The 13,908-nt window shown below is 39.6% G+C and overlaps 1 protein-coding gene across 1 annotated transcript; it reads left to right on the top strand.

Moving 5' to 3' along the window:
- Positions 1-3,878: 3,878 nt before the first annotated feature.
- Positions 3,879-13,263, top strand: APOH (apolipoprotein H). Its single transcript, XM_060252334.1, is given in 8 exon segments — positions 3,879-4,030; positions 7,276-7,352; positions 10,009-10,104; positions 10,107-10,187; positions 10,402-10,440; positions 10,443-10,574; positions 11,371-11,559; positions 13,123-13,263. Coding segments are annotated over 8 exon segments (816 nt in total). The 5' UTR covers positions 3,879-3,893; the 3' UTR covers positions 13,188-13,263.
- The last annotated feature ends 645 nt before the right edge of the window (positions 13,264-13,908 follow it).

A 13,908-nucleotide genomic window follows, 5' to 3' on the forward strand; every position in this document is an offset into this window, starting at 1 on the left:
ACGGAAGTTTATTAGATGCCAGACAGGAATTGAATACCGATGAAATTTCTAGAATGGACTGGTGGCTTAGAACACAAGTTAAGTCTAGGTATAAGACGGATAAGGGGTTAGGTTTCCCCAAAAAGCTGAATGAATTCGATTGTATTATATTAGAGTCAGACCGAAAACTGATTTCTAGATGTTATAATTGATTATTGGAATTGAAGATGCAAGATGAAAATGTAAAGGAAAGTTGGATTAAATGGTTACAAGAATTTGGCCATACTATTGACTTAAATAATTGGGGGAAAATATGGAAAGAAAATCTTAAATTGTCTAAATCTTCTCTACTCAAAGAAAACTTGCACAAAATGGTTTACCGCTGGTATTATACCCCCAGAAGGCTCTCTAATGCCTTTCCAAATAGTTTGGACAAGTGTTGGAAGTGTACAAAAGTAAAAGGTTCGCTATACCACATGTGGTGGAAATTCGACTTTGCAAAAAAGTATTGGGTACAAATATCTCTCTGGTGCCAAAAGATGTTAAAAATGAGAATTTCTCATGTACCAGAATTATACTTATTAAACATTTGTAAAATCACTTTACCAAAAAAATTGAAAAGGTTGCTACTCCATGTTATTACTATAGCAAGGATATTGTATGCTAAATACTGGGAAAAGCCGCAAACGCTGAACAAAAATGAATTTTTGTCTAAATTATTGGAAGCAGCTGAAATGGATATGTTAACGTGTAGATTGAAAGGAGGAAATGTGGAAGAATGTGAAGAGACCTGGAGTCCGATGTATTTGTGGGCTAAACAATTAGGTTTTGAAATGATAAGAAAATACTGATGGTTTTGGTTTTTTAGCTCAGTCGCTCCATTAGATGTTAGATGTCAGAGGTTGATGCTGATGTTGATATGTAACATGTGTATATTTTTGTGTGTTTGTTTTAGTGTTATGTTAATTGTCTGTTAATAAATATTATTTTAAAAGGAAAAAAATGTATCTATAAACTGGAGTTCCTGCCTGGCTCACTGGGGCCTGAAGGACAGAGCTTGGGGGACTCAGGAACAATAGGAGAGCCCCCGACTGGTTTGAATGGTCAAGTCACAAGCAGCACAGGAACTTGGGTGTGTATATATAGAGGGCCCTGCGGCCCTAGCAGTTAGTCTTTGTAGGCAGCGCTACACCATGCTGTATTCAATAAAAGAGCTATGTTCACTACCACCTCACCTCATTACTCTATAGAACCCACTATATTATATAGGGCATTTTCACAAATGCTGAATAATTTACTTTCAGTCACCATTCAACGTGCTTTGCAACTGGATTTTACTGTGAGAAATGGTTAAATGCCCTTGCAAGTCATTGCTAGTGCTGTTGTCCACTCCAGGTCATAGCATGGGCAGGAACAAGAAGAAAGGAAGTTGTTGTCACTGGTTGCAATCAGATGGGCTGTTTGGCCCCCCATAGTCACCCTCACCCCTGGATCTAATGTGTACAATCGCACACACACATCTGTTCCCTGTGGCCTGCTTTTCCTTACCTCATTGTAGGATGACTCCCATATGCATTAAACAGCCACCAGGAATTTCCCAATTGCAAAGTCCTTGCTGTGCCTCCAGGGTGCATTTCCAGCTGTGTGATTGGCCTGGGTGCAGCATGGATGCAGAGGAGCAGTGTGCATGCTCTGACCTATGCATGTGCGGTCCATGCCTGCCTCAGCTGCCAAATGGGGGCCATCTGATTATCACAGTGTACCTCAAACTCGATCAACTTTTTTCAAGCCAAGAGGCCACCAGGGCAACCAGCTTGACTGATCCCACTCACTGTAGCTACACATAGGGAAAGAACCTGTGTAATTAAACTGTCCTTCTGTTTGAAACTATGCTGTCACTATGATTATGATATCTGAAAAGGGCTAATGGGTTCCTTTTTGCATTACTTCATTCTGGGACAGAGTTTCCAAAAAACAGTACTTGTTGCATGCTTTCCTTTCATTTCTGAGAACTCTCCATTTCTTCAGAAACCCTTATCTTTAGTGTCCAATAGCGTGTCTTCCCAGTTCTCATAGCGACCCCTATATCTCCAGCTGCCATGGTTGTTTTTTTTAAATCAAAGGAAGAAAGTCAGGAATCCCACATTTGAAATAGATTCAAGTGGAAAAGCAAGAGGAGAGATGGACTTGGTTGGTCACTCTGACAGAGACCTCCTAATTTCCACAGTTGAACAATCAATAATATGTGGGTTATATATTTCCTTTGTCACGGTGCATGTACTGATGAAAGTGGTTATAGGTGGTATAATGCTCAGTACGATGCAATTTTGAGCAAACAGCTGTTGAGTAGCATCTGCTTTCCCATGAAAGGTGGGTTTTACCCAGTGGTAATAGAACCATGTGTCTTCTACGTTTATATGGAAAATATGAGAGCTGAATGATTAATAAAGAAATAAACATGTCTTCGTGGTTACCAAAGCACATTTCGTAGAATTTTAGAGAGGATTAGAAGGAACAAGTGGGAACCCACAAGAACTTGCAAGGGGGGGGTCTCATTTCCTCCTCCCCTGCTATTTCTTCTTTCCCTATTCTTTCCCTCTCTTTCCACATAGCATTTTCCATTTTGCTGATTTCTTCTCTCCTTCCCACCCAACAGCCATTCTACCTTTATCTGTCCCTTCAGTGACCTGGCAGCCTCTGGCCCAGGGCCAGATTAACAATTAGGCCAAGTAGACACTGGCCTATGGGCCCCCATGCCTTTAGGCCAGCTCCCCCCCGTTTCCCCCCTGCTTGCAGCCCTCCCAGCCTGCACGTGAAGCCAGCAACTCAGCCGCTCTTTGCCGGTCTTGCCTGGTGCGACTGCTGCTGGTGTCGTCACCCAGTTTGCCTCTCCCCTGCAACTTTGTCAAAGGGGCTTTTGAGAAGGTGCCTACAGGCTTCAGCAGGGGTTGTGGGTGGTGGGGCGGGCACTCTGAGATAATTTGCAAGGGGGCCCCCAAGATTTTGACACAGTTGTGTGGTGCCAGCCACTGGGCCAGGCCCTCTTGCATAGTAGAAACCTTAAGGACTTGTGGGGGACACATCACTTTCCCTTGTATCCCCCTCCCCACATTATTTCCTTTCTCCCTCTTCTTGTAAACCTCCATATTCTCTCCCTTTTTCCTGCCTCAGTCTCTTCTTCTCAGCCATTCACCTACCTATCTTTTATCTGCCTCCCATCTTCAGCCATATTAATTATTTATTTACTTCATTTTTACTCTGTCTTTCTCCACAGTGGAGACCAAAGCAGCTTATGTCATTCTTTTATCTTCCTTTTTATCCTTACAACAACCCTGTAAGGTAGGCCAGACTACATATTTTCCATGATAGATTGCTGGTTTGAACCTGGGTCTCTCCATACCCTACCCTTAAACTCTAATCTCTACACCGCAATGGCTTTCAGAGGGTTGTTGCTGTTTGAGAGTAGCAAACAGCCAGGCCTAGGTGATCCATGCAAATCAGGTAATATCAAATCACCCAGTGGCTGCTGATAAGACTGGCCGTGGTGAGTCCTCCCTCAAAAGTGAAAACAACTCTGGAAGGGGCTCTGCCCCCTTTCCCTGCCTTTTACTGACAAAACCCAAACAGAACGTTGTGGTTGCCTGTCACCTGTCACTGAGGGCCTCTGTTTCTTAAAGTTGCAGGTGCTCCTTTTATAATTTTGAGGGTTTTTACCCCGCCATTTTAATTTTATTTATTTATCATTATCAATTATATTATATAAACTATGTTATTATATTATCATGTAATATGGCAGTTAACAGTGTGCAGCTCACTTGAAGGCACTGGCTCTTGTATTGCCCTCTCCCTATGATTGTTGTGATAACAATATGTAATGGATTGAGAGGAAGAAGACTTAGCATTGAAATCATTTCATGTTTACATGTTATGGAACATTGTTTTGTATTCTAACAGCAAGGAAATGTCCTTACCCTGGACCTTTGAAAAATGGAAACATACTTGATGTAAACTTCAGTTATCAAAGTGTTGTAAGCTTTTCATGTGAACCTGGGTGAGTTTTTTGTTTGCTTGAAGTGACACAAGTGAGAATAGGTTCAAAAGCCAACCTGGACAAATTTTACTTGCTCACAATGGCTAACAAAAACAGAGCCATGCAATGAGTTCCACATGTACAATGACACTTCTGACAACTGCTTTATATATTATCTTTATTGATCTTGTGCTATTCAACTTTGGTTGGCTTCAGAAGTAGTCTGGTAACATACAAAAAGTTCTACCTGTGTAGAATAGCTGTACTGCTTGGTTATGCCCATGCTAGTGAACTCTGACAAACCGAAATGTGCTTTTCTGCCATACAATATGACTGCATCACATGGCTTTTATATGTTTTTATATGTTATTAGAGAATGTGAAAGCCAATCACGGGGGACTGGTTTGGTGCAACGTTGCTGATAACATACGAAATGGCCCCGAACACTTCACCTTCCAGAATGAGGTGTATACTTTAAAAAAAATACTGCTGGAGCTCAGAGGAACTTTAGTAAAGACCTCCATTGCAGCGCATTAACTGGGGGACTGCAGTACCTGTGCATAATATTCCATTGCAGTACCAGTGTGCAAATATTGATGCATAATCAAATAAGTTATCTATTGGATGAAGAAGTGGTAAATTAAAATTTAAATTTAAAAAAGGAAGATGCAACCAAGCACAGACTTCTATATGAAATTTCACATTGTTGTTTCGTGATACTTTTATATATTGGTGAAAAAATGAAAATATGGAAAATCCAGAGAGCAAACACATTATTCTCTTACTCCTTTGTCTACAACACTGTTTGTAATACTTGAAGATGCAACCAGACAATTGCCTAATGCAAATGAGTTCCCTAAAGTAAATCTCTTGAGAAATTAAAGCACATAATGCACTAAACAGCAATCTCTGCAACAGTGAAAGCAGTAATAAGAAAATAAGTGGTAGAATTAAATTTGCTATTAATATTTTCCCAGGTATATACCAATGAAAGAAATCCTTCCAGTCTGTAATACGTCTGGGCAAAGCCTCAGATATGCATATAACTATAGGGAACAAAGATTCAACTCTGCAAACAGTGCCAATGTAATTGTCATAAGGCTGTAACTTCCAAGAAAGCATTTTTGGGCCATCATGAATAGTCACAACAAATTAATTTTCTTACTTATAGGCATGCATAATATTAATCAACCAGAATAAATGTTATGATCCTAATACAGTCTTCTGTATGGAATGCAAAAAATAAAGTATGCCAGGAAGAAGACTGCAGATTTATACCCCGCCCTTCTCTCTGAATCAGAGACTCAGAGCAGCTTACAATCTCCTATATCTTCTCTCCCCACAACAGACATCCCTTGAGATGGGTGGGGCTGAGAGGGCTCTCACAGCAGCTGCCCTTTCAAGGTCAACTCCTGTGATAACTATGGCTAACTCAAGGCCATTCCAGCAGCTGTAAGTGGAGGAGTAGGGAATCAAACCCAGTTCTCCCAGATAAGAGTCCGCACACTTAACCACTACACCAGACTGGATCTTAAGTAACTCCTGAGCAACTCAAAAATACTGACTCGTGAACTTGAATATTTGGAATGACTTGCTATTTTTCCATGGTCTATTCAGTGAATTCTTGGAGCAAACTTTAATGCTGGGTGAGGACTTCCCAGGGAGTCTTGGGGGTGACAAAAGAGGGTTGCTAGCCTTCAGGTAGCACCTGGAGATCTTCTGCTATTGCAACTGATCTCCAGACTACAGAGATCGTTCCACTGGAGAAAATGGAGGGTGGATTCTATGGCAGTACACCCTGCTGGGGCTCTTCCCTCCACAAAACTTGCCCTCCCTTGGCTGCACACCAAAATCTCCTGATATTTCCCAACCTGTAGCTGGCAACCCTAGCAACTGATCACCTGGCTCCACACACCATAGTATTATACTCTTAAAGGCTCCCCACATACATTTCTTGCAAACTAAGAGTTTAGAGGCCACCTTTTAAAGAGTTGTAAATATTTGTGATAAACTTCTATTTTACTTGCACACGTTGTCTGGTTTTAGCAACGATGACAGATAGCAGAAAACTAAGTATGAAAGGAACATAATTTGCAAGGTTTACAAAAAGATACTAATTTTATACCCCAGGAATCCTTAATCAATGTAGTTTATGGTAGCTTGTCAGGGCCTATTTATATTGTTTAAATACCTTCAATAGTGCATACAATTTCTACTACAGAATATTATAAATAATCTATATTCCATATCTGTATGTTGTACAATTCCTACCCACACAAGGCTGAACACTCCTAATGTAATAGAAGAAAAGCCGCTCCTGAGCAACTAAAAAAAATAAGGTTGTTGGGTACTTATTTTGTGTATACATATTTTGCTGCATTTTTGCCACCGTCTAAGACTCTGTAATGGACATATTAAGTTTACTAATCAGATCACTTGTGGTCCATCAAGGTCATGACTTTCTACTCAGTCTGGCAGCTGCTCTCCAGGGTGTCAGACAGAGAGTTCTTGCACATTGCCTACTGCCTGATCCCTTTTCCTGGATATGCATGGGATTGCACATTGGACCTTTGGCAAGCCAAGCAGATGCTCATCCACTGAGCCACACTCCTTCCCTGCAACAATAATAATATTAAACCCTTTTTTTATATTTGTGTTTTCTTTTATCCAGACTGTATTTATTTTTTAATGCATCCTAGTTCGAAGACTCAGTTAACTGAGTAGGTCTTCTAATAACAGAAAATATTAACAATACTTTGAAAAGAAGCCTTTGGGTTTTCCAGATCTACACTGTAAAAGAGTTGTTCTGCAGTGGAATGCTTTTTCATATGATCTTCCTTTCTGAAAGCTGGTCTAGACTAGATTTATACCTATACCTTTAGAGGAGGCGGCTGAGAGGAGATATGATCACCATCTTCAAGTACTTGAAGGGCTGTCATATAGAGGATGGTGTGGAATTGTTTTCTGTGGCCTCAGAAGGTAGGACCAGAACCAGTGGGTTGAAATTAAATCAAAAGAGTTTCCAGCTCAACAACAGGAAGAACTTCCTCACAGTTAGAGTGATTCCTCAGTGAAACAGGCTTCCTCGGGAGGTGGTGGGCTCTCCTTCCTTGGAGGTTTTTAAACAGAGACTGGATGGCCATCTGACAGCAATGAAGATCCTGTGAATTTAGGGGGAGGTATTTGTGAGTTTCCTGCATTGTGCAGGGGGTTGGACTAGTTGACCTTGGAGGTCCCTTCCAACTCTATGATTCTATTATTCATAGGTATATTCTTCAAGGAACTAATACCAGCCAATGCCTGGCAGATGGACAATGGAGTGGAAAGCTACCTGAATGCCAACGTATGTGGGATAAGTTATTGGTATGATGTATATTCAATTGGAACTGACTGACCTCATCTACATGTGTAAGTAATTTCTTTATATTACATGATCTTAACCCGAAGCATGTAATTTGCAGAAACCAGCAATCCAGCACAAAATAAGCCGCCCCTTACATGAGACAGAATACTACAGTGTGGGAAGTCTGTTGCCTTCACACATACACACACACAAAAATAAGGATGTATTTCTGGAGTAGAGGAGGGTGGGTTTCTAATAGTAGCCAGGAACTTGTATAGGTACAATCAGGGGTGGTTTTGTAGAAAAATAGGTGGTGGAGCTCATTAGCATAATTTATTAGCATATGCTGCCCCGCCCCAGCCAAAAGCAACCTGATGCAAGGAAGGAGAGCCCCGGGCAAGCAAGGCCTGCTTGGGCTGGCTAGAGATCCAGCCAGCCCCAGCGGGCCTCGCTCACCTGGGGTTCTCCTTGGCCACACACCCCCACAGTCAAAAGGCCAGCAAGCCACTTGCCACCCAAAATCACATAAGAAGTGGAGAAAGGGTGGCATGGGATTCTCCAGGGGTTAATGAAGGCTGCTGGGGGTGTGGCAAAGCTCCTGGTGGGTGGCTGGCTGCCCGCTCTCCTAGTCCAGGGATTGTTATGCAGCTGCACCTACTATTCAATGGACAAGGTGGGTGGGGAGGAGGAGGGGGAATCCTCAAAAAGGTTCAGGAGCTGCACTCCTGTGAGCTCCTGCTGAATTCAAGGCCTGGGTACAATCTACAGAATACAATATTTTATAGTGTTAATGTAACGATTAATCAGTCACTGGCAGAAATATCAAAATGATGTTTATAGAGGTTTGAAGAATGCAACAGTTCTTTACCAATATTTAATAAAAAAAACTTTTTTTTTTTTACTCTTGGTCCCTTTTTATGTATTGCTTTGGGAATGCAGATTAATCTTAAAATATCTCTCTTTAAATCAAAAATATAAAAATTCCTTGGATGACTGTTTTTTTTAAAACAAGGTTATTTGCTTTGGAAATGGGAATTCTCTTCACAGAACCCACCCCCAAATCCCAAACAGATGGAAGTACTTCTCTAATGATACTTGAAAACAACAGGCAAGCAAGTGCAATGCTTTGTGAAGATGCATTCATGCTAAAATTAATTTCACAAGGGTGGCTTTGTGACTATTAAGGATTAAAACAATTGAGATAAAATGCTGATGGCTGAATATCTGCATTTGCCACTTACATTTTAATGAGAATCTTGGCAGCTGCTGGTTTTCAGGCTGATCTTGATTGCTCTCAGAAACCAGCCTGGTTGGCTTTGGATATTAGAGCCGTGCTGGAAGTAAAACACTGAAAGTAATAAGGTGAGGGGGGGGGGGGCTGAGTTTTGTTCCCTTTACCTATACACTTCATTAAAAAAAAATAAAACCAGACTTCTCTGCCCATTTTTAGATGCAATTAGAAAAACACATAAATCTCTCCATTACATCTAGTTCAGTTCCAATAAGCAAGGATCAAGAATGGGAAAAATCATTTGGGGATGGCAACACAGATTGGGGAAATTCTGCATGTTTGGAACAAACATTTGCTGTATACTGTCTTTTCACCTACATTATATTTTCTAACAAGTGATAATCATCATAACTGATCTTATTCAATTAAAATTAATTCTTCAGTTTTAGCCAGTGCTGCTATCACAGTGCTATGGAATGAATTATTCCAATCAAAGACCAATTTGAAAATACGTACCATCAAAGACAGGAGTTTCTGGCCCAACACATCCTTGCAAGGATGATTTTATTCCCCTGCCCCCAGACCTGGGACCCTGGAACAAATCTCTTTCCAATACTGGGTTTAGACTCATACACACACATTAGAAGAAGAAAAGAGTAAGAGTCCGGCAGCAATTTAAAGACTAAAAAAAATTGAGCTTTCATGAGTCACAGTTCACTTCTTCAGATACCATCTTGATCTAACATGCAGTAAAACATACCAATAAAAGCAACAGGTTTTATTGAAAAAAAAATTAAAAACTGGTTCAGGCTTAAGCATAAGGCAAGAATAAGCAGGTTAAATAAAATAAAGTCTGTCTTTCTACATAATCTTACTTCATTTTCAAATGAGCATTAGTAACAAAGCTGCAGGTTGGAGATGCAGCAAGATGGTCCTGGGATCTGATGGCATTAGTGAGCCCCGCTTGGAAAACTGGTGCCAGATGGTTATTAAGCTAACTTTATAGGAAGCTGGACTACTGATCCCCTGACCAGTATAAACCAACCAAGAATGTGATCCAAAAGATGATTCTCTAAGGCTCCCCCCTCTCACCTGATAGTCATTAAGTCAGATTGCTTTGATATTCAAATATGTGATATCAGGTTTTTCATCTTGGCTTGGGAACAGCAGAAGAGTGCTAAACTTTTGATATGGATATAATAACTCATGTTATTCTTTAACACCTGGATGACATATCAAGAAACAGGCTATATTTTAAAATTCATGACTAAGTGCTGATGTTTAAATTGTCAGGTTGATATGATTGATATAGAGGTGACCATCTCTCTTTTCGCATACAATAATTGCATTAACAATACCATAGAAAAGTCTTCTGTGTGATGTTGAGCCAGGAAGGTGTGAAATGAAGATGCTTTTGTTTTGCAGCTGTGATTTGTCCTCCACCTCCCATTTCTGAATTTGGAGCCCTTTCTTACCATAGACTTAAGCCTGGAAACATATCTGTCTTTCAAGATGAGATCAAGTAATGCCTTTGGCATTAATTGGGAATAAAACAGCTAGGTGTCTGGCCTCCAGGAACTGGAGTCAGATACCAGAATGCAGAAGTAAGTATTCATAACACTGTTTTACTGTTTTAAAGACTCCTTACCACAAGAGTGAACAAGTTCTTCAATGGGTAAAATTATCCCATTATTACCCTTGTTATATTGCCATATCTGGAGGTCTGCCCCGTGTCATTTTAGAATTAGAGCACAAAGCCTTGTTAGATTCCTCATCATAAATCTTAACTTCTAGGTATCTCTCTTATTTCCAATACAGAAGTGAAAAGTCCATATCCAGCAGAAATAGAAAATGGATATAAGCTTTGCTCTTCGCTGAACTTATCAGTATAAAGATGACCTATGACTGCAATCCTACTTATATGATGGATGGACCTGCAGAGTCTACATGTGAAAAAACAAGAAGCTGGTCAATAAAACCAACTTGCAAAGGTCTAATTTGGCATCTTGAGAATCTGTAAACAAATACTAGCTTACATTTTCTTAAAAGCAATTAAGAGATTTAGGATATTTTTATGAAAAATGTCCCTGTCTCATGTAACAGCTAGGTGCTAAACACTTTTTGGGGTTAACTTTGAATGTGGGTAGACTTGTTTTAAAAACCATTTCCATACATGTTTACTATATCATGTATGGGTACCAGCTTGAAGGTCTTGGTCAATCTGATCTACAACTAAATATCTGAGAAAGTTTCCGTTAATATATGGCTGGCTTGTCTATAAGTCTTCTGGTGTACAAGATTAAAACACTTTGGCCCTAATGCTGCAAAAGTTAGTTATATCTAACATAAATTCCACTGCTGTAATTGAAAGTCGGGGCCAAGATTCCTGATGAACTTTATTTGTACTGAAATAATATTTTAGAAGAAACTGTTGAAGTTCTGGACATGCTATTGATGACCTCATCAACACTTATGGTGTATTCACACTACACTAAATAATGCATTTTATACCTGCATTTTTACTGTGTAAGAATAGCAAAAATCAAAATGTAAAACACCTTATTTAGAGTAGTGTGAATGCACCATCGAACACTACCACTTCATGCTAGAAAAATAAAAAATTGTGAAAGCCTTGCTTATGGGAAACAATGTATTAATTGAATAGCCACCATCAGTTGAAGTTTGTTTGGTGTATTAATAAAGATCTTGGTTTGAATAATGTTTCAATGTGATATTTGCAGAAGGTTCCTGATTGTCTAAATGCTATTTATATATTTCCCCTTGCAGCACCATGTAAAATGCCAGTTAAAAGAGCTACAGTGTTATACAATCAGCAGAAAGTAAAAGCGCAAGACCATCTCAAAGGAGGGATACAGCATACTGAGACCATCTGGTTCTGCAAAGACCAGCACTGTAGCTTTATTGTACCTTCTCAGTGATTAGATGGTAATCTAACGGCCCCTGCCTGTTTTAAAGGTATGGTTGATCAAGCATTCTTAGTTTGGTAAACTGAACATGTGAAGTAAAGCCAGAATAAGTGGCTAATGATTTCATTGTTAGAAGGGAAATGGAAGAGTGGTTCTGATATTACAGTTATCATCTTGCTATGTTGCAGGATAATTGCAATCTGGAGATTACTTAAATAAGTACTAGCATGGTAGGTGAAATGAGAAAGAGGCAACAAGTCTCCCATAACAGGAAGATCAAATGAAGAAAATTAAAGCTGCTGCCCTTTGTTTTTTGGTGTGATTGAGAACTGGGATTTATGAAATACGTGCAGTCTGCATTACTATACAAAGTGGGGAAATTCTGTATTCAGAACCTCTCATAACAAGCCTAGGCATAGAGCAAAATCATTCTTGTCAATGCTGAAACTGATGGTAGTGTCAGCCTTAAAGCACAGATTTGATCAATTTGTGGTGAAAATATCTTGTACTTCCTAAATGAGGATGGTTATATTTAGAGGCTTCCAGAAACAGTAAATAGATTATCCAATGGATAATACACCTCAAGCAGGTGCAGGGCTTTTTTTGAGCAGGAACGCACAGGAACACAGTGCAAATTAGTTCCTGCTGGGAGTTTTCTACAAAGAAGGAACGCACAGGAACACAGTGCAAATTAGTTCCTGCTGGGAGTTTTCTACAAAGAAAGCCCTGGGCAGGTGTATGATAATTTCATAAAGTAATTTCCTATTGACTTTTGAAATATACATTCCTTATTTCCTTTTGTCTCCAGTTTTTGAGACTTCCTGACTGAGCAGATCCCACATAAAACAGACACCGGGGGGTGGGGTGGGGGAACTAGTAACAAATTTAGATTAGGCATTTTTGCAGCTGTTGTTTCAGTTTCAAGATCAACTTAAAATCTGAACAGAAGGGGTTCACAAAAGGAGTGTTTCACGCCTTCCTACTGCAGATCTTTTTGCCATCTGAACAGCTGCTCTGGACAGCTGGGAAATGTTAGGAATTGGATGTGATGCAGCATGGTAGGGAGGGGAGAAGGGGAAATTGCCAGAATTCCCAAGCTTCCAAAAACTTTTGTGGAAATAGTCTCTGGGCTCTGCCCTATGGTGTTTGGTGTTTGAGGGTTCTTCACTCTCATGAGCTACTTTTCAGAGTGCAGAGGAATCAGCAAAGATATGTTTCACAAACTGCTTTATGGACAGACTTTTTGACACTAGGTTCAAAATGAGAGCCAGAATGACTTTGCAAAAGCAACTATAATGGGAGGCTTGAAATATATATAAGTACTGGATGGCACAGAGGGTTTTACAATTCCATAATATTTTAAATTTACTGAGACAAAAACTCACATAATCTTAAGCATAATTTTATTTGGAAAAGGCAAAATGCCACAATATTATACGTAACAAAGAAAAAAGCCAGTTTGCATGATTTAGCATTTATGTGTAGTATTCTACTGAACTGAGTGTGTTAAGTTAAGCATGTGCCAAATTGTGCCAAAAATGTATGTATTAGGACTGTAAGCAATAGCACATTATAATAAATACCTTGTCTGTATTTATAACATTTTCAACAGAATGTGGGTGGTTTGCAAGTGTAATAAAGACAGATGTTGCAGACATGACACCATGTGAGAACTGAAACAGATGCATCTTCACGTCCTGCTGAAGAGAAAATTTGTATGGAGAATTGAGTCCCACCTGGACCACACTCACCTCTAAAGTTTTTAAAATGGATGTAATTTTAAATTTTATATATAGTTTGTATGACCCTTGTGCTGTAACCTGCCCTGAGTCCACTCTGGTGGGAAGGGTGGGATAGAAATTAAATAAATAAATAAATATAAAGGAAGCATAAACCCACCAGCATATTCTATTGCAGTCAGTGATATTTGCTTTCAAGCTAGGCTGTCTTTTGCTCATTTCTTCTCTTCTTACTTTCTAAGATGCATATGGTTCACTTGCTTACAAGAGGGCAAAGGAATGAAAGGGTTAACACATTGCTGACACAGCTTTCTCATAGATAAAAGAAACTTCGTGGGTCTTAATGGTGCCACTGGACTCAAACTTTGTTCAAGTAGCGTTTAACTGATTTGAACAGAACCCTTTCAGTTACAAAGTTTAATTTGATAATGTAAATTGTAGCATTCAGCTCCTTGAATTTTTTAAAAATAAACTCGCTAAACCTAATAGAAAATTAAACTTTTGCAGCTGCTTGTTTCATCATGCAGAGAGAGTTGGATCCCATAGGAGCTTTCTAAGTGCACAATAGGCTTGGAACAATGCAGTGCTGAAATTACTCCTCACTATATGCTCCCACTAAGTGAAAGTCATTGCATCCTCATCATTTGTTGTGTGTGTGC

Source organism: Heteronotia binoei, chromosome 13 (genome assembly GCF_032191835.1).
Source record: "Heteronotia binoei isolate CCM8104 ecotype False Entrance Well chromosome 13, APGP_CSIRO_Hbin_v1, whole genome shotgun sequence".
Lineage (NCBI taxonomy): Eukaryota > Metazoa > Chordata > Lepidosauria > Squamata > Gekkonidae > Heteronotia > Heteronotia binoei.